Below are 20,163 nucleotides of genomic sequence, written 5' to 3' on the forward strand. Positions count from 1 at the left end.
ATCTATTTCTGTTTTATTGACTATGCCAAAGCCTTTGACTGTGTGGATCACAATAAACTGTGGAAAATTCTTCAAGAGATGGGAATACTAGACCACCTGACCTGCCTCTTGAGAAATCTGTATGCAGATCAGGAAGCAACAGTTAGAACTGGACATGGAACAACAGACTGGTTCCAAATAGGAAAAGGAGTACATCAAGGCTGTATATTGTCTCCCTGCTTATTTAACTTCTATGCAGAGTACATCATGAGGAACGCTGGGCTGGATGAAGCATAAGCTGGAATCAAGATTGCCGGGAGAAATATCAATAACCTCAGACATGCAGATGACACCACTCTTATGGCAGTAGGTGAAGAAAAACTTAAGAGCCTCTTGATGAAAGTGAAAGAGGAGAGTGAAAAAATTGGCTTAAAGCTCAACCAGAAAACTAAGATCATGGCACCTGGTCCCATCACTTTATGGCAAATAGATGTGGAAACAGTGACAGACTTTTTTTTTTTTGGCTCCAAAATCACTGCAGATGGTGACTGCAACCATGAAATTAAAAGATGCTTACTCCTTGGAAGAAAAGTTATGACCAACCTAGACAGCATATTAAAAAGCAGAGACATTACTTTGCCAACAAGGTCCATCTAGTCAAAGCTACGGTTTTTCCAATAGTCATGTATGGATGTAAGAGTTGAACTATAAAGAAAGCTGAGCACTGAAGAATTGATGCTTTTGAACTGTGGTGTTGGAGAAGACTCTTGAGAGTCCCTTGGACTGCAAGGAGATCAAACCAGTCCATCCTAAAGGAAATCAGTCCTGAATGTTCATTGGAAGGACTAATGTTGAAGCCGAAACTCCAATACTTTGGCCACCTGATGCGAAGAACTGACTCATTTGAAAAGACCCTGATGCTGGGAAAGATTGAAGGCAGGAAAAGAAGGGGATGACAGAGGATGAGATGTCTGGATGGCATCACTGACTTGATGGACATGAGTTTGAGTAAACTCCAGGAGTTGGTGATGGACAGGGAGGCCTGGTGTGCTGCAGTCCATGGGCTCACAAAGTGTTGGAGATGACTGAGCGACTGAACTGAACTGAAATGAAAACTGTTGGAAGAGAAAATCAGGAATTAAAAGTGTCAATAATTCCTTGGGGCTTCACAGGTGATGCTAGTGGTTAAGAATCCAGCTGCCAATGTCAGGGATGCAGGAGATGACGCTTTGATTCCGGGGTCAGGAAGATTCCCCTGCATGAGGAGATGGCAGCCCACTCCAGTATTCTTGCCTGTAAAATTCGATGGACATAGGAGCCTGGCCATCTACAGTCCATGGTGTTGCAGAGTCGAATATGACTTATTGACTAAACAACAACACAACAGTAATTTTAATAAGCTTAAAAAGCTGCTCTTAAGTTTGAAAGGTCATTTGTTAATTATAGGATAGAGAACACTCATTTAACAACAGATCTTATGGAAACACAGAAACACCACTTATGTTGACTCTAACATAGTCTGAGGTGATAGAGACAGCCTCCCACATAGCACTTAACATTCGTCTAATAGTGAGTTTTTTTTTTCTGTCTTCCCTGCCAGACTGTCCCTTGAGACAAGGACAAATACATCGCATTCACCATTGTATCTTTCATACTTACTGCAGTGCTGTGCAGGCATTAATTAATTAATTCACATTAATACCATGCTGAATTAATGATTGAGTAAATATAGATTAAAAAAATAAAACCTCTCATTATCTCAGACTGGATCAACAAGAGTGCAATCCCCTGAGAGCAGGAGGTACCCACACCCTGTACCATATACTATTTTGCTTGGCCATGTCTAGAGCTTAAGTTTAGGGTAAGAACAGTATTTTTAAAGAGATACTGACAGACTGGAGCAGATCCAAAAGACAGCAATCAGCTTGCTAAATAGTTAGAAGTTGTGTGGTTTGATGGAAAATGTTTAACCTATGAAAGGAGAGTCTTATAAGAGGTTGGTTTTCTAAAAATATCTGAAGAACAGGCACATGGAAGAAGGAACAGATTTGTCCTAATTCCAAATGACAGAATTAGAACCAATGGATTGAAATTATAAGCAAATCTTTCTTAAATAGCTTGTAGTCCTCAGTGAGGTAATACACCTCATATTTGTTGGGTAGAACATTCATTCATTGATCTGACCATGACTTGTATCATAATTGGGTGGTTGGATTGGAAGATTTTTAATATCTTTTCCAAATCCAAGATATAAAAACGTTATGTGCGTAATAGTTGAAATGAACAAATGGACTCCATATTAGCATGTAACAATCTAATCTAATTAATGTGTCACACAACCAATATTTACAGGTATTAACATGACTGTTAATACTAAAGTTTTTGCATTAGTCATGAAACTGTTTCTGAAGGCAGTAGGTTTTGACAGGGTGAAAGAGTAGGAAAGCACACAGTTCCAGATCTTTGAAACAACTTATAAAAGTGAAAGAATTTTGGTTTGGCTGAAATGGATGAGTGTAGGCAGTGAGCCCAGGACAAGTCAGGCCAAATCGCTGGCCATATGAACTAGATCTGATGGCTGGATCCCCAGGGGATGGAATGAGGGCAGAGAATGCGCTCTGAAAGGCCTACAGAGATGAAGTTAACTAAAGAGAGCAACGAGGGCTAGACCAAAAAAAAAAAAAAAGAGAAATCCATTACCACCCAGAAGTTTTTGCAGTAAGATCTGGACTTCAAGTGGGAGACACGGCCCAAGGTGGAAAAACTGAATCAGAAGAGAATGAAGCCTTTTGTGCATGGTCCTGGTCATGGCTGTGAATGTTAATATCCCGGCTTGCTTGCACTGGTCATCAGGCCTGTGACGTATGCATATTGGAAAGGTTTATTGACAAAAAAATGGGGCACATACATCACAAATCAACTGGTAGAAATTCTTGAAATGAGCCTGAGAGCCCACAGGAAGCTTTGATATGAAACCACAACCTTTGGATTCAAGTAGTTTCAAAAGCAACCCTCCAGATTGGTTCTGCTTTCTTTCAACCAACCACTTGTATCTCAAACATTTTCCTACTTGGCAGAACTGCCTTGGCGCCCTCTGAACAGGCTGATGAGGAGGCTGGAATGTGCATGAAGGAACAGAAGGAGCAGCAGACAGATGAAAGCACAATGAGACATTCCTGGCTTCTGTAAAAGCGCTCCTCACTTTCTGCCACGTGGACACAAAATTCTGTTGAGCGCTAATCTGGGATCATTTATCAAAAGATTTAAAAATTTTAAATACCAAAAGTTTTGTTTAGAAGTCAAATTTCAGAGTTTTGGCTGTATTTGGAGTGTTTGCCTTAGGAAGAAATGCCATCGAAGAGGCCAGCCAATATGCAGAGTTAGTCTTGAGGACGAGTAGAAAGCAGAGGGCAAACAGCCTACCCTTCAGAAGAGAGTTGTTATACAGAGAGGCCGTCAGGCTGCCTCTTCACTGTAGGATTGGGTAAGGAATGGGTGGATCTCCAGCTCTCAGTCTGAAGTTACTCCAGAAGCAGGCATAGTTCTCACTGGTCTAATTAAAGGCTCTGGGCTGTGTATGCTAACGGCACCTTGATCTCAACCACTGCAAGAATTCAGTTACCCTATACCCATATTTCCATCACATACAATTATATAGGATTAAGATGATTTTCAGTATATTCTTCCTAAAATTTTCTCCCTTATCCAATTTCCCCAGCACCCTTTTAGTGCCACAGTTTTCCCTTTCCTGTCCCTCGTGTGTAATAGTGGAAAGAGTTAAAACATCATCAGCTTGGAGATACACAGAAGCTCTACACTTGGTTGCTGTATCACCTGGGACATTTGTTCACCTCTGGGAGTCTTAATTTCCTTTTTGACAAAATCATATCTATAGGATAGCACAGAGAGTTTCCATGGAGTTAATTAAAGATGTGACATGTAAATGGCATAAGGGTTAGCACCCAGGGGGTTCTTAGCTTTGTTACCCACTCTCCCTTTTCCATTCCCCTGTTCACTGTTCTTGTTGGTTTCCAATATTGATTTGTTTATCCCATCCCTGAATAGTCTGAGGGAAGACTGTTCTTAATGACCAAATTAGGAAAGAGGAAAAGCAGGTGAAAACGAAAAACTAGTACCATCCATTTTCCTCACTTTTGAAGGCACTGGAAAGGAGGAAATCCAGCATCTTGGGTTTTCAGCACTCTCTCCCTCTCCGATTCATTTGGTCCTCACCCACTCACTCACCAGTGAAGAGGAAGACCTCTGTCCACGAGACGCACGGAGAACATTTCAGCCCAGGGAAAATTATCAGCAGTTTCTTGATTTTACATTTACAACAAGCAGAACTGCCCACCCAGTGGTGATTCTTTTAACACTGGGGCCAAATGATAAAAGAATTCATTGAAAGAGCTTAGGATTCATAGCAAAACATTAGCATAAAATAAGATATTAACGATGCTAGTGAGAAAATAATGCTACTTACCTGCCTTAAATATGGTTCTGAACACACACAAAGGCAAAACCATGGTGAACAGTTGTATAGATTTGTAAATACTACTCTAACCAATGGGCTTCCCAGGTGGCGCAGCAGTAAAGAATCTGCCTGACAATGCAAGAGATGCAGGAGACAGAAGTTCAATCCCTGGGTTGGGAAGATCCCCTGGAGGAGGAAATGGCAACCCACTCCAGTATTCTTGCCGGGAAAATCCCATGGACAGAGGAGCCTGGTGGGCCACAATCCATATGGTCACAAAGAGTCAGAAACGACTGAGCATACACACACTTGAACCATAAAAAAATAAGTTGGATGTGACACAGGGAAGACAAAGATGTTATACATGGTCCTTCATAGATCCCTTTACTCAGACTGATTTTTAGAGAAATTGGGCTGTCTTCTAAGTTGTCTGTCTTTTACTCAGGGAATTCAGATTCCCTTTTTCCTCTAATTTGCATAAAATTCTTGTTCTTCATTGCCATCTCCTATGAAATACTATGTTTCACATTTTGTATCTGTTTACATATATCAAAGAATACATATTTATGATCTTGATGTTTTCAGAACAAAACACCTCAGGACTTTCAGTATTCATGTGTTCATTATTGTGCAAAGGAAGCATTATGATTTTTTCAAATGGTAACCTGGCCAGGATACACTGCAGTGCTTTAGTAAGAATCATTCCTATTTATTTTTTAAATGCAGCCACATCAGTATCAAACTACAAGGTTGGTACTGGGAATGGTCAGTCTTTTTTTAATTGTTCAGTTCAGTTCAGTTCAGTCGCTCAGTCGTGTCCGACTCTCTGCGACACCATGAACAGCACACCAGGCCTCCCTGTCCATCACCAACTCCAGGAGTTCACTCAGACTCACGTCCATCAAGTTCATGGAGTTCACGTCCATCGAGTCAGTGATGCCATCCAGCCATCTCATCCTCTGTCGTCCCCTTCTCCTCCTACTCCCAATCCCTCCCAGCATCAGAGTCTTTTCCAATGAGTCAACTCTTCGCATGAGGTGGCCAAAGTACTGGAGTTTCAGCTTCAGCATCATTCTTTCCAAAGAAATCCCAGGGCTGATCTCCTTCAGAATGGACTGGTTGGATCTCCTTGCAGTCTAAGGGACTCTCAAGAGTCTTCTCCAACACCGCAGTTCAAAAGCATCAATTCTTTGGCACTCAGCCTTCTTCACAGTCCAACTCTCACATCCATACATGGCTATTGGAAAAACCATAGCCTTGACTAGATAGACCTTAGTCGGCAAAGTAATGTCTCTGCTTTTGAATATGCTATCTAGGTTGATCATAGCTTTCCTTCCAAGGAGTAAGCGTCTTTTAATTTCATGGCTGCAGTCACAATCTGCAGTGATTTTGGAACCCAAAAAAATAGTCTGACACTGTTGCAACTGTTTCCCCATCTATTTCCCATGAAGTGATGGGACTGGATGCCATGATCTTCGTTTTCTGAAATGTTGAGCTTTAAGCCAACTTTTTCACTCTCCTCTTTCACTTTCCTCAAGAGGCTTTTTAGTTCCTCTTCACTTTCTGCCATAAGGGTGGTGTCATCTGCATGTCTGAGGTTATTGATATTTCTCCTGGCAATCTTGATTCCAGATTGTGTTTCTTCCAGTCCAGAGTTCTCATGATGTACTCTGCATATAAGTTAAATAAGCAGGGTGACAATATACAGCCTTGACCTACTCCTTTTCCTATTTGGAACCAGTCTGTTGTTCCATGTCCAGTTCTAACTGTTGCTTCCTGAAAGCAACTATATATCATTTCCTGTGTTTCCTTCCCTTTGCTTGGTTTTCCAGAACATATCCAAGGTTTGCAAGGTCCTTTCTTCTTGCTCTCTCTACTCTTCTATACTCTCCCATTGAAAAGTAATAACTGGTGGGTATTTACAGCAAGGACATTCTCAGCACTAGACTATCAAACCAAAGGTGTACACAAGGTGGCTGACATCTTTATCTCCATCAGACAGAAGCCAGTGCTGGATCTGAGCTGGGGGAGTAGACCTCCAGAGTATCTAATATTGCAGTGGAGTGCTAAGCCTTTCTGCCATGCATGCCCAGGCTTCCTGCATAAGCGGCACTAGATATTAGATCCCTTTCACTGTCCACAGAAGATCCCTTGGAGTAGAAAAACTCTGATCAAATCCTAAATAAAAATGGAAAAAGAACACCATGACTCATGAGAGCTTCCTTTTCTTTCCTGTATCAATGCTGACTTGAAAACCTGACCCTTACCTCCTCTTTGCATGATTATCGGAAGAGGTTCACAATTGCTATGAGAGAGAATATATTCCAGTGAAGGTCCAAGGGATCTTTATTAACGTGTTCATTTACCTAATAGGGCTTCCCTGGTGTCTCAGACAGTAAAGAATCCACCTGCAATGTGGGAGACCTGAGTTCAATCCGATCCCTAGGTGGGGAAGATCCCCTGGAGCAGGGAACGGCTACCCACTCCAGTATTCTGGAGTACTCCAATATTCTTGGAGTACTGGAATACTCCAGTATTCTTGCCACTTATGGACAGAGGCTGCAGTCCATGGGGTGACAAAGAGTCAGACAAAACTGAGTGACTTTCACTTTTACCTAGTAAGATATTTATGCGAAATGAGCTGCTTCCCAGAATTGCAGACGGTTCCACAGGGAAAGACGTTAGGTCTGACACACACAGCAAGAATCAAGGCCCTAATTTAAGCCCTGTTGAACTTTCAATTGAGAGTTTTTCATTATTAGGATTCGAAATCCCAGGCCAGGCTATATTTAAGTTTGAGTCAGCCAACTATAAGAACAACTTGGCCATATGCCTCTTTTTCAAAGAACTTTATTCCTTCAGCTGCAGGCTCAGAATTTGATAACATGTTTTCTATGGATTTTTTTTTCCTCTTCACATCAAACAATATTAGAGAGAAAAAAATAGAGGGAAAACGCTAATTATTCCCATATGTATACTCAGATATAGCCAAGTGGAATTACTGGCAGTTTCCTTAAACACACACTCTGGTTCCAGATCTCCACACATGTGGGCACAGACCCTCCTCAGGCTCTACTTGTCAGAATCCCACCCTTTTTTTTTTTTTTTCAAATCCCACCCAAAGGTCTCTTTCTCTGTGTGGCCTGCTCTCATCATCTCAGTCAAAAATAATATTGATTCCTCTAACATTGCTCTTGTGTCTTTTTGAGGCCCCTTTCCTGTAAGCCTGTATTAGCACTTCTGCATAACTCCTCTATTGATCACAAGCAGCTTGGTGAGAGCAGCTTTGCATGAATCTGCATTTTTACAGTGATTCCTGGCAGTGTCTTAAATGAGACAGGTACTTTCAAAATATCAATATTTTGCCTCTGGGTGGTTAAAAAATTGGGGAAGTGGAAAATTTAAAGGGGTAGATATTCAACAAAGACGCTGACCTCTGCCAGTCTCCTCTGTAAGAGCTCTCAACCTCCCATGCCGAGGGTCAGGGGCCTGGAGTGTGTTTACTCAGGGCGTTAAAGCACCTCAAGTTTACTCTTCACTGGAAAAGCTTTATTTATTTCTTTGTAATGAAGGGTGGTCATTTATACTCAGAGCCTTATGCTTATGTGAAGCGGCTTTTCGCGTACGTCGTTTGTCACACCCATCTTCTACCCGGCTGGGCTGCAGCTGCCCGGGAGAAGGCGAGCGTGCTTTCCCTAACCTTCAACACCAGAAAGATTTTTCCCGTGCCCAGGCATTGTTTTCCTTCTGAGGCCGTTTTCTCCTCCCTCTCTCTTTTCCTTTGAACTCTCAGTGAGTGCCGCTTCTCCCGGCTTCGTCAACTCGAAGGCAGGCCAGGCCGGGCAGGGCAGGGCAGTGCTCGCGTGGGCCTCCCGCACTGCGCCGCGATCAGATCTGCGGGACCTGCCTCTCCCGGGGCTTGCGGCCGGGCGCGTCCCGTCCCGTCTCCTGCCTCCCTGCGATTGGGTCTGCGAGGTCACGTGAGAGCCGAGGGCTGGAATTCTGAGTTGTGGCTCCTGGCACTCCTTTTTTGTTTTTTTTAAAAAATCGCTGGGTCTGTTGCGCTCTGCCGGGCTGGGTGCCTCGCTCAGTGACTGAGGCTGGAGGCAGACGGAAACCGCCACAAGGGCAGACTGAGGGGGCAGAAGAAAGTCTGCCGGGATGTTGAGTCAGGGACCCCGGACCCCAGCTTCAGGTTGCTACTATCTAAATGCCATGACACCTGAGGGCCAGGAGATGTATTTGCGATTTGATCAGACTACGAGACGCTCTCCTTACAGGATGAGCCGGATTCTAGCACGCCATCAGCTAGTGACTAAAATTCAACAAGGTGAGTCGCTGGTAGCGGAAGGCTGTTGCTAATTCTGATTTCTATGGGCTCTCTTTCATGCTAACCCCATTTTTAAAAATGACTGTTTTCACTTTACAAGATATGGATTTCTATGCCACGGCGCGCATACCTTTCAGAAATAACTTCCAGGCTGCCGTTTTAAGCAAACAGTGACAGCACTTAGCTGCCACATAACTCAACGGTAAAGTCCACAGAAAACTTCAGGATGGGACAGTGAACCATCAGTTTCCAAAACTTAATGTGTGTCTACAGAATAAATGAGACAGGTTTCCTCAGTACGGATTTTAGGAGCTTTTCAGCAGGTTCCTCACACTCTGTCACACTTAAAACTTGGACACTTGTTTATTTAATTAGGAGAGGGGGAAGAAAGAACTAACTTCCACCCTGCCAAGATTCTTTAGAACACTGTTAGTGAAGGGAGAAGTTTAAAATTCTATTCTTAAGGCCCTTGGGCTGACAACCAAAATCACATTCTCTGCCTATTTGTACGTTTATGTCAGCAGTTACCACTGATTTGTTGATATTGTTCTTCTGGTAAAAGATAAAGGTGTCTGCTAACCTCAAAACAAATCTTGTGACAGAAGCACCAGCTTTGTAAGGCAGACAGGAGAGGATACTGATTACAAGCTGCTAGATGTCCCTTTTTATTCTCAAGGGGGGAAAAAATCACAAAAACTCTTCATGCTCCAGAAATAGTTTAAAATGTGCTGTTTATCTTAGGATAGGTTTGTGTAGAGTAGAAAGATGAGCATTCCTAAGAAACTTCAGTTGCCCATTTAAAAGACATACACACATACCTACACATATATAATATATTTATGAAGTTTATAACCAGCCCCTTGCAGACTAACTAAATAGCTAAATTATTATATTGGTGATACATAAATTGACCAGGATTTTCTAGAGTTGTTATAAAAATACAACTTCCACTTAAATGAGTTTAAGATTATATTGAATTTTAGAGGGGAAGCTGGGGTTCATAATCATGAAAATCTTATTGTAATGTTTCCAAAAGGAACAATATGTATTCTAGTGAGCAGCATTTGATGAGATTGTTTCCTTGGAAATTAGGATTTGTTTTTAAAGGTTCAGGAACTGGTTATGTGTGAAGGATACTGGTCCTACATACCGGTCTGATTTCAGGAAGGATATTATGTCATTCCATAAACTCTGTGTGCAGGTCTTGGTTGAATAGAAACAAAAGTAATCATTTCCCTGTGGCTTGATTTAAAAATACACTAGGCTTAGAATAAAAGCCAGCTCCATTTTAGTTTTAGAGATTTCTAACAATAGTGCTTTACCAGACATCATCATCATTATGGACATAGGGGCTCAATAAATGTTTGGTGACAGTTTGATGGCTTATATAGTCTGTGCTCTGTAAATGTTCTTCAGCATGCTCATAAAGTGTATTATGTTAGAAACATTGCATACAAATAATTTGAAATATCTCTGTAAATCTCCTTAAATTAAGTTATAGTGATTTATTTCATTAAAAATTATTGATGTTCTTTCTGGAATGAAGATTATTTTTCCAGTAAGGACTTGAGACGTTATGAACACATGTATGATTGTTGAAAGTGTATTCTGTGTCAGTGTTTCATTTTGTCTAATTAGAAAATTTGAGCATTCTTACTTTTTTTTTTTATACTGGGCAGTGGAATATTTGAAGCTAATGAATGCCTAAAAATTAAGTGACAGGATCATAGGTAAAGCATGAAAGAATTCCAACACTCCAATGATTAGGAGCTTGTTATTTGTTGATAATGAGTTAAGTGGTGAGTTACTAATACAATGTGCAATTTTATCATAAGACTTTGAGAAAGCAGAAGCAAAATGATTTTACTGGGTTTACTGTATGAATACATTGGTTTACTGTAATAGTAGAGAATATTGACTGAACATTTATAATGTATCATGTTCTGCTCTGAGGGTTTTATATTATGTATTTCAATTCATTTTATCCTAAAAAAGTAAATCTTTGTAGGTGAGTACTATTATTATACCCATTTTAAAGGTGAGAAAACAGAAGTACATAGAGTTTAGTTAATTTCTCCAATGTTACATAGTAAGAACTGGTATTTGAATGTATCTATAGAGACCATGCTCAATCATACTCTAAACCATTTTTTAGTTTTTATAGTGAGGGTTAAACTACCGAACCTGTGGTTGATTTCTGAACTGTATATTTCAATCTTTTCTACTCAGGATATAGCACTGAACCATATTATAGAATCACCATGAGACTTCCAGTCAGGTCCTATTTCTCTGGTGGAACAAAGCGCTATGTGTTTTACCTTCCTTGAGCAGTTAGTACCCAACAGTACATGATGTCTGGTTATTTTACTAATGGCCTACAGTCATTCAGTTAAAGCTTATCAAGTGCATATTAAATTAATAGCATTATTAGTTTTTGTAGCTCACTTATTGGTATCTTGAAATGACAGCCACTTCACTAAAATGGTTTTCATTACTCTGCTATGGATATTTCAAGAAAGATTGGGCATTGTATTAATACAGTTTGGGGGCATGAAGACATAGTCTTTCATGGCTGTTGGGAACAGTGCAAACAGGAGTAAGTTGCTCCTCTCTGACCTCATTACAATGAGATAAATCATTGAATGGCATGGACATGATTCAGCAGTAGATCCACTCATGGGAGGGAAAAACAAAGAAGGGAAATAAAGGAATCTTTGATGATGCATAGGATCAGAATGAGTTGCTAAAACCCAGGATGAATCTAAACTTGCTCATCTTAGGGTATGCTCCAAAATATACATGCACCATTTCTGTAGCTGTCTCTTTAGTTCTGGAGTCTTAAATCCAATTAAAAAGAGAAGCAATGTTTAAAATAGAATGTTGTTTTGCAGAGTAAAAACTTATCATGTAAGTCATATTGCTCATAGTCCTTACCCCATAATCTTGCTGAATCAATGGGGAAATTGTTACAGGGAGAGAGGATGGAAATAATAATGGTCCTTATTTCCCTCTCAGGCAGGCACTTGGAGTGGACAAGAGGGAGGATGCGAAGGAGGTGGAGGAAGAGCATGTTAGGCCATGGAAGGGGAGAGTGGGGATTTTATGTCATTAGATGGCTACAGTTTATTGGCTACATGTGCACCATGCTTAAGTCTGTACACATACACCTTACTAGGAAAATTCAAATTGAGGCAGATATATAAGTGTGATTACTTGCTTTGTGAAAGAATTCATCATGCTATTAAATGTAAAAAATATGTTAATGCCTTAAATAGCATGAAATGGACCTGATTGCAATAAAGTCCACTGAACTCTGGAAAAAAGAGGAGACAGGGATGCAGGCTCTGTCTAGACACTCTCTCATTCTTTTGCTGTGGCAAGTTTCAGACTTTCACTGGGCCTTCATTTCTTGACAAGGAAATGAGATGGTCAGACTGTGATTCTGGTTCTCAGGATCTTTCTGTGGTTGAGTCAATAACTCCTTGAACTAGAGTGCATAAAGCTGGGAAATTTAAATCCAGAGTGACAAAACCCAAAAGGGAAACAGAGCAGCAATCTAATGTGGAAGAAATCAATGACTTCTAATTTTTCTACATCTTGTCAAGGAAATAGTGAAATGGAAGTCAGATTTTAATTCTACTTCTGATGCTAATTAATTGTGTGATCTGGGGAAAGTAACAACTTTTCTGGGCCATTCTTTTCTTCTTCCATAAAATGAAAGAGTTTGAATTAAATAAACGTGAAGTTCCCATCATCTCTAAACTTCTAGGATTCTGTGATCACAGGTTATTCCTTAAGAGAAAGATGATGCTTATTTACATTTTCCTTATTGTGTCATTCAACATCTACCCAGGCATGCTTCTTTGTTACCTGTTTAACGCTTTCATTATCAATTTACTAGGAACATTAGGATGTCCTGTCTTGTGGACTATTTAAATGTCAGTATAAGCTGTAACTGTAAAGGTTAGTTATAATTATAAAGAAACTTGTAAAACCTTTCTTTCTCAGGAGTCCTGGACTGTACCATAGAGTTATTGTAATGCCTGGCCTCTTACAAGGATTGTAGAGATCACAGAGTTGTATACCCCCATGCTCACAAAAAAAAAAAAAAACAAAAAACAAAAAAAACACCTCTTTTCTTGAAAGAAAATGTAGAATGTAGAAATTTCACTAATAGGAGAATTAGTGAAAATTGGACTTGCACTTTCATTGACTTTTTATCTGAGACTATTTTTAGAGATAGCCCCTGAACTCAACTAGAGTAGAATAAACTGCCATTTTTATGTTCACAGGGAATGAAACTGGGCATTAATGATGTATTCGCTCTCATGCCTCTATCAAGTCAAATGATATGCTGGGGATTTGCCCATCAAATGATATCTTGGGGATTTGCCCAACCTAAGTGGTGGCATTGCTCATCCCTGGTGTAAGAGACCTCCACCAACTGAGCACCGTCAGCCAAAATTAAATAATTATCTAGCTTTTCTTTTCTTTTTTTTTTTTTTGGAATTGCCCTTTCTCTGTGCTTAGCATTCTCTTAGTCAACTACTTTCAGAAATAGAGGATGAATACACCCACAGAAAGACAGATGGAAACTGAAAACAGGGTAAGAATGTGTCAGTCATGCTGGTCAAAAGTTCTTTAAAAAAAAATACTGTCAGAAATTCACATTTCATGAAATCAGAGCCTCTTTCTATTCTGTGCTGGTGGACTGAAGGGCCTGTTCAGAAAGGACACTATTCAACCAGAAGTTCAGGAAAATCTGTTAAGTGAATTAAGTCAATTAAGTTTGAATAACATTTTAAAAATCATCACATGGTAAAACTGTGAGCAGTCAAGAAATAAGAACTAGAAGGAAATTATCAAAGAACAATATGCTTGTACACATATAAAACTTGAGAGTTTAACTTTAACCAAATTGTGACTTTCATGGCTACACTCCACTGAGCTTATTAGTTCTGAACTTATAAACACTCTTCCCAGATGCAGATTTTGTGACATTAATTGAAGTGAACAGAAATTCACTGATTCATTTTTTCCTCATTTCTCCCCCTCCCCATCCCATAATCAGTGCTTTAATTCTTAGTAAATTTGGGGCACTGGTTAACTCTTATAAAACAAGGTTCCCCGTTTCCCCAGCAAGCTAACCATGGCCAATTGGAAGCACAAGTTGGGAGGGAAAAAGAAAGAAAATCACCAGTAGTGGTCTGAGCAATTGACAGACCAGACTGACTTAGATAGAAAACAAGTGGGTTTTAGTAAACTTCCTATATAAAGGAAAATGCATGCTTGCTCAGTTGTGCCTGACTCTTTGTGACCCCATGGACTGTAGCCAACCAGGCTTCTCAGTCCATTGGATTCTCCAGGCAAGAATACTGGAGTGGGTTGCCATTTCTTCCTCCAGGAAATCTTACCAGCTCAGGGACTGAACCATTGGCAGGCAGGATTCTTTACCACTGAGCCCATATAGAGGAAAATACATTGGTGGAAATCTAGTGGAACAGATGATCATGTGCTCTGTCCCTGCGTCTCATTAGCTGTGAGAATGAGGTGCTGAGACTAGGGAAGAAGACACAAGAAGAAAATCCTGCATTGCTCACCAGATCTTTGAATGAAATGAGGATCATGTGAAAATCATCTTTTCTCTCCTCAGGGGCAATCTGAATATGATTTTGGTGTGGGTAAAGACATTGTATATTAATTTACATTCTACCTCATTTTCTTAAAGGATTTGAGGTAGTTCAGAGAAGATGCAACTCAGTTTTTAAAAAGATAAATCTGGTGAAAAGGAAACATGTAGGTTGATTCAGTTCAGTTCAGCCCAGTCGCTCAGTTGCATCCTATTCTTTGCAACTCCATGGACTGCAGCACTGTCCATCACCAACTCCAGGAGCTTGCTCAAGCTCATGTCCATCGATTCAGTGATGCCATCCAACCATCTCATCCTCTGTCATCCCCTTCTTCTGCCTTCAATCATTCCCAGCATCAGGATCTTTTCCAGTGAGTCAGTTCTTCACATCAGGTGGCCAGAATATTGCAGTTTCAGCTTCAGCATCACTCCTTCCAACGAATATTCAGGACTGATTTCTTTTTAGAATTGACTGGTTGGATCTCCTTGCTGTCCAAGGGACTCTTAAGAGTCTTCTCCAATACCACGGTTCAAAAGCACATCAGTTCCTCAGCACTCAGCTTTCTTTATGGTCCAGCTCTCACATCCATACATGGCTACTGGAAAAACCATAACTTTGACTAGGTGGACCTTTGTTGTCAAAATAATGTCTCTGCTTTTTAATATGCTATCTAGGTTGGTCATAGCTTTTCTTCCAAGGAGTAAGCTTCTATTAATTTCATGGCTTCAGTCACCATCTGCAGTGATTTTGGAGCCCAAGAAAATTAAGTTTGTCACTGTTTTCATTGTTTCCCCATCTATTTGCCATGAAGTGATGGGACTAGACGCCATGATTTTCATTTTTTGAATGTTGAGTTTTAAGTAGGTCAATTAATAAGATAAAAAGAGATAGATAGAGATATTATATAAAAATTTATAATGTAAGGTCCTGAATAATTATTAAAAGCATGCTGCAGGTTTAGCTTGAGGCTTCCTAATCTAAGGAAAGAGGAAAACATGATCAGGGAAGATTTTCCATGTCCGTAAGGCAAAAACATAGCAGCACAGCTTTCCCTGGGACTTGGTATACAGGAGCAGTTTCTCATAAAAAAATCCAATTGTGCTTTTTAACTTTCTTACAATGGATTCAATAGCAAACCCCTTACAGCATCCTACAGTGAAAGTAGGGGCATAACAATAAATTTTAATTCAGTAAAACTATTTGAGGATGGAGTGGGCGGCTCACAACAGGGAGGTTCAGTATGTAATCCTCTGATTCCCTGGCTTGACCTAGAAATAGCATGGAAACTGGAGACAATTTCGCTGTGTCTGAGAACTCTAGTAACATGGATGGATGGATGGATGGATGGATACTTAGATGGATAGTCAGGAGGAAGAAGTTTTTGCGGTTAAGTAATTTTGAGAAAAACTACATCCCCTTTCCTTTCTTGGAAATTCATATTTATGAAAGGCTCAGAGAAACCCTGCAGAAAGTAATTTAACCTTGTTTAAACTCACATATTTCATCATTAAACCATTTTTTACTGGATACCAGGAAGTGACACATGTGAAACCCACGTTCCCCAAGGAACACATTTTGGAAAGTCTGGTTTAGGAAAGTGCAGGGCCAGGTGGTTCATTCAGATCATTTTCTTTGAACATATTTCTTGCATGAATTAATACTTTGAGATTATATCTTACAGAGTAACATTGCAAGTATTCTGTTTTCAAATAAGGCCAACTCCATATACTTTAAAAATCAGCTGGGTAAATGCAGGATATCTTTCATGAAAATAAAAAGGAAGATCCTAACCTGATTAGGTGGCCTCTGCACATTTGCCCAGCAGAAAACTGAAGGGATAGGTATATGGGCAGAGTTAATCATTATAATAATAGTACAAATAATCTTCAAGTAACCCTACAAAATACATTCTACTGGGCCAGAAGAAAAAAATGATTGCTTTTTAGCTCTGGATCTGTCTAACCTACAATAAAGCCAAAGTTCTAGTTGAGTTCCAAAAGGGTCCGGCATTATAGCAGCTGATTCAGAATATTCCATTACTGCTGGGAAGTAGAGTCACTGCCCCACAGGAAAGAAACAGGAAAGTCTTTAGGGGTCACAAATTCTCCCTGGTGGCTCAGAGTCAATTTCTAACTCAGGGTCCAGTTGTATCCTTGGTTACATACTGTCCCTCTCAGAACGACAGAATAAAGTGACCTGATAGATAATAGGTCATTTTTAATAGTAAAATCTGTTTGGTCCAGTTGTATAAGCAACTTACCAAGTTTTCCGTGAAGACTACAGATATTCTTAAGGTTTGTTTTTTTTTTTCCTCCTGCTGGCGAGAGATAACGAATTAACATCTGCATTATGACTGATGCTTTTGAGAGAAATCCACAGAATATCAAGAGGCTGCAACAGAAGGCATGAAGAATTAGTCCATATCATGTCACCCAAGTCCCTATGTCGTAAAGTCATACAGGGTCATGGCAATCACTGTAGAATGGTGCAGTATAGGGCAGGGTAGACACAGATTACTATGAAAATGGATACACTATTATTTGAAAAGACATGAATTCTCTTTTTTTGGAGAAGCTTAGGGTCAAAAGGAATTTAAATGGAATGGTTAGAAAATGACTTAAAAATAGAGAACATGCTGATGCTGTTAGAAAAAAGAAATCAATAGAAATACATCTGAAATGTCTTGCTAGGCTCTCAAGTGACTTCCCTCACAAACCATAGGAATCCTAACAATTGTAGAGGTCTGACAGGCGGAGCTGACTAAAATACCAGTGTTTTGCATTGCCACATCTCTAACATTCTGATAAAACACGTAGAGGAGAGAGTGGAGATTGTAAAGGAACTGGCAGTCACCAAATAACTAATCTACATGTCAGTATCTTGAGCTGAAGAAGGCATTCTCTCCCTGCATTCCTACTCTCCTCTTCCTGGTAATTTCAAAAATCATGCATATGGATGCCAAGAACCTTTGATTAGTATTCCATCTCTATAAGTGAACAGTGGCATTTCATACACATTTGTATTCACCAGAGGGCACACTGGAAAGAAAAATACAGTAGTCATAAAATCATTTTCCTCTGAAAGTTTTACTATCCCCAAATTATCTATAATATTTAAAATCACTATAAGAAATAAGAAAGACTCACAATTCCAATGACAATCGCATTCCAACCATTCTTATCTAAAGACTAGGGCTCAATATAAGAAAATATAGTAAGCAAACATCCATGTACATTTGGCCCTTCAAGGTACTGTATGAGCAAATGAATAAATTATGTCCTGTATACCAAGTTTGCTAAGGCAGGCATATCTATCTACTGCCCCATTTTTTGTGTCCTCAGAAAGTGTCCCCTACAAAATCTGAAACAAAAGGTGTATGTGTTGAGGGGGGCAGAGGGGTTGTTGTTATTATTTTGTTTTTTATCTTAAGCCATAATGAAAATCATTGTCATTCCCAGTTGTGGTTTCCTGGGCACAGCAGTTACTCTCTCAGTTGCCCTGAACTGACCTGAAGTGGTGGGTTTAGGCTGAGTTTCAACTCATAAAGATAAATAGCAAAGTCTGTTGATCCCCACCTTCCGCCAATAAAAGAGGCAGGAAATGTTCCTGGCTCTGGAAACGACTTGGTGGTAAACTGTGAAGAGGAGAGAGAGCAGCAGTGCTGGGGGAAAGGGGGCTGTGCTTTTGCTAGACTGGAGTGAAGGCCAGGGAGGTCATCAGGGTGGGAGTGGGGAGGGGTGGGAGCAAGGTTCTAGACAAGCCTCACTGGCCAGTCTGTAGATGGTTATATCTACAGAGCTGATGGCTTTATCTGTAATATATGAGTTCCCCTGTCATCATGTGATTTTTTTAAACTATTAACTCTGTGCTTGCTAAGTTGCTTCAGTCATGTCTGACTCTTTGTGACCCTATGGACTGTAGCCTGCCAGGCTCCTCTGTCTATGGGATTCTCCAGGCAAGAATACTGGAGTGGATTGCCATGCCCTTCTGCCAGGGGATCTTCCTGACTCAAGGACTGAACCTGAGTCTCTTATGTCTCCTGCATTGGCAAGTGGGTTCTTTACTACTTGCGAGTTAACTGAGATTTTTCTTAATTTTGTAGAAACTTCAGTATTACAGTGGTCTCTGCACAGAGGAATTCATAGAAAAGAAATGCCGTAAAATGTAAATAAACTTTCTAATGACCAGTTGGCAATTTGAAAATTAAGCACTCTGTTTCTCAAACTAATTCAAACAAGTTATTTAAGAGGCCTTCATTGCCCATTTCATCTAAGACTTTCATTCCTTTTCATTGAGGGCTGTTCTTCATAATTGTTGAATTCCTCCATGATGAAAGACTGCATATGAATGTGATCATTAACATTTGTGGAAATTTGTCCTTAAGAGTTGAATGGACTAAGTCAACATAGATTCTTTTGCTTCATTTGTTTATGGATTATATGTAGTCTTAGGTCCTCCTCCATTTTGGTAAACTAAAATGTTGATAACTAAACAAGATTAGTTATTAATAATAGTTATTAATAATAACTAAACAACATTAACTAAAATGTTAATCTTGAACTTTGTAGAAGCCTTGTTTTGTAAGATTAAATATTTGATGTCTACATATGGCATCCTGGAAACCCTGCAGAGCTATTATAATTGTAATGTGTTCACTGGTAGAACGCATGAGTTTGTGGAGCAGGCCCATGTGCACTGTCTTTTTGAATAAGTGTGTAAGATAGTCCTAATCATCTCAAATTAGGAAGCCGTGTTCCCTGGAATCTTTCAGAGACCTGACAGATGCACATGCAACTTTCCTACTTTGAAATGTTTCCAGTCTCCTTTTCCCAAGTTGTTCCTTTGGAAGCAGATTAATTTTCACTTGGTGTTGCTGTACGGCAAAGCACATTTCCTTGAGTGGACTCTATCGATAAATATAGACTCACTTGATCTAATGAGGAAACTTGGCAGTGAGCAATATGGTTGTAAAACATTAACTAACTGGTAGGGTAGAGATGGTTTCAGAGTCCAACTTTTTCCTTTCCCCCTTCCACGTAGAGTAAAATTACTTCCTCACCTCCAGCTCTACAATTAACACTGTTTTGTGGAGCCATTCTATTTCTGTTTCACATGAGGTTTCTCCTCTCTCTCTTGTCTCTGTGTCCCATCGTTGGTTACTTGAGTGGAACTGGCTGTGGACACTGCAGCTTCTATTCTGTTTTGTTCCACAAGGCAGGAATGACATGGAATGGAGACAGGTTCTTTTCAGCTCATTAACTGTCAGTGACGCTGCCTTCTGACTGTTGGAGTCTACGCAGCTGTGTCCCGAGGTACGGGCGAGCCATGCCTTCTGGGCTGAGCAGAACTTTTCCACTGGGTCACCCAAGTGAAAAGAAAAGTGTAAGTCGGGGTTTGTCATGGAGAGGCAACATAGTTTACTAATGTTTCTATGCATTTAGATCAAATATTCGGGTCTGGGATTGATGGCTTGACTTTTTATAAATTTTATGGCTCAAATTTCAGCTCTTAAAATGTTTACAAAAATTTTAAAACACTAACAGTATACTTATACCCACATTTATTGAGGGTTCCCTATTAGGTACCCAGGACTGTTTTCAGCACATATATTACTATTTCATTTAATTTTCATGAAGACATGAGAGTTAAATTTACTAGGAAGGCCTAACATTCAAGGCCTTACACTTACAGGCCTTCATTTTTCAGATGAGTAAGCAAAGACTCAGAGAGTTAGGTAACTTTCCCAGAGT

The 20,163-nt window shown here is 40.0% G+C and overlaps 1 protein-coding gene across 10 annotated transcripts in view; it reads left to right on the top strand.

The window, feature by feature from the left end:
- Window positions 1–20,163, top strand: part of STARD13 (StAR related lipid transfer domain containing 13) — a 573,794-nt gene that overhangs the window by 397,568 nt on the left and 156,063 nt on the right. For 2 of the 10 annotated variants that reach the window (XM_042254788.2, XM_042254790.2), the window contains exon 1: window positions 8,534–8,783. The exons of 7 other annotated variants lie outside the window; for them this stretch is intronic. In XM_042254788.2, coding sequence (XP_042110722.1) covers window positions 8,615–8,783 — 169 coding nt within the window. In that variant the 5' untranslated portion in view covers window positions 8,534–8,614. Of the gene's footprint in view, window positions 1–8,533; window positions 19,796–20,163 lie in introns of those variants that run through there. One more of the 10 variants, XM_060394454.1, reaches the window with a different exon arrangement.

The sequence above is a fragment of the Ovis aries genome, chromosome 10 (genome assembly GCF_016772045.2).
Source record: "Ovis aries strain OAR_USU_Benz2616 breed Rambouillet chromosome 10, ARS-UI_Ramb_v3.0, whole genome shotgun sequence".
NCBI lineage: Eukaryota > Metazoa > Chordata > Mammalia > Artiodactyla > Bovidae > Ovis > Ovis aries.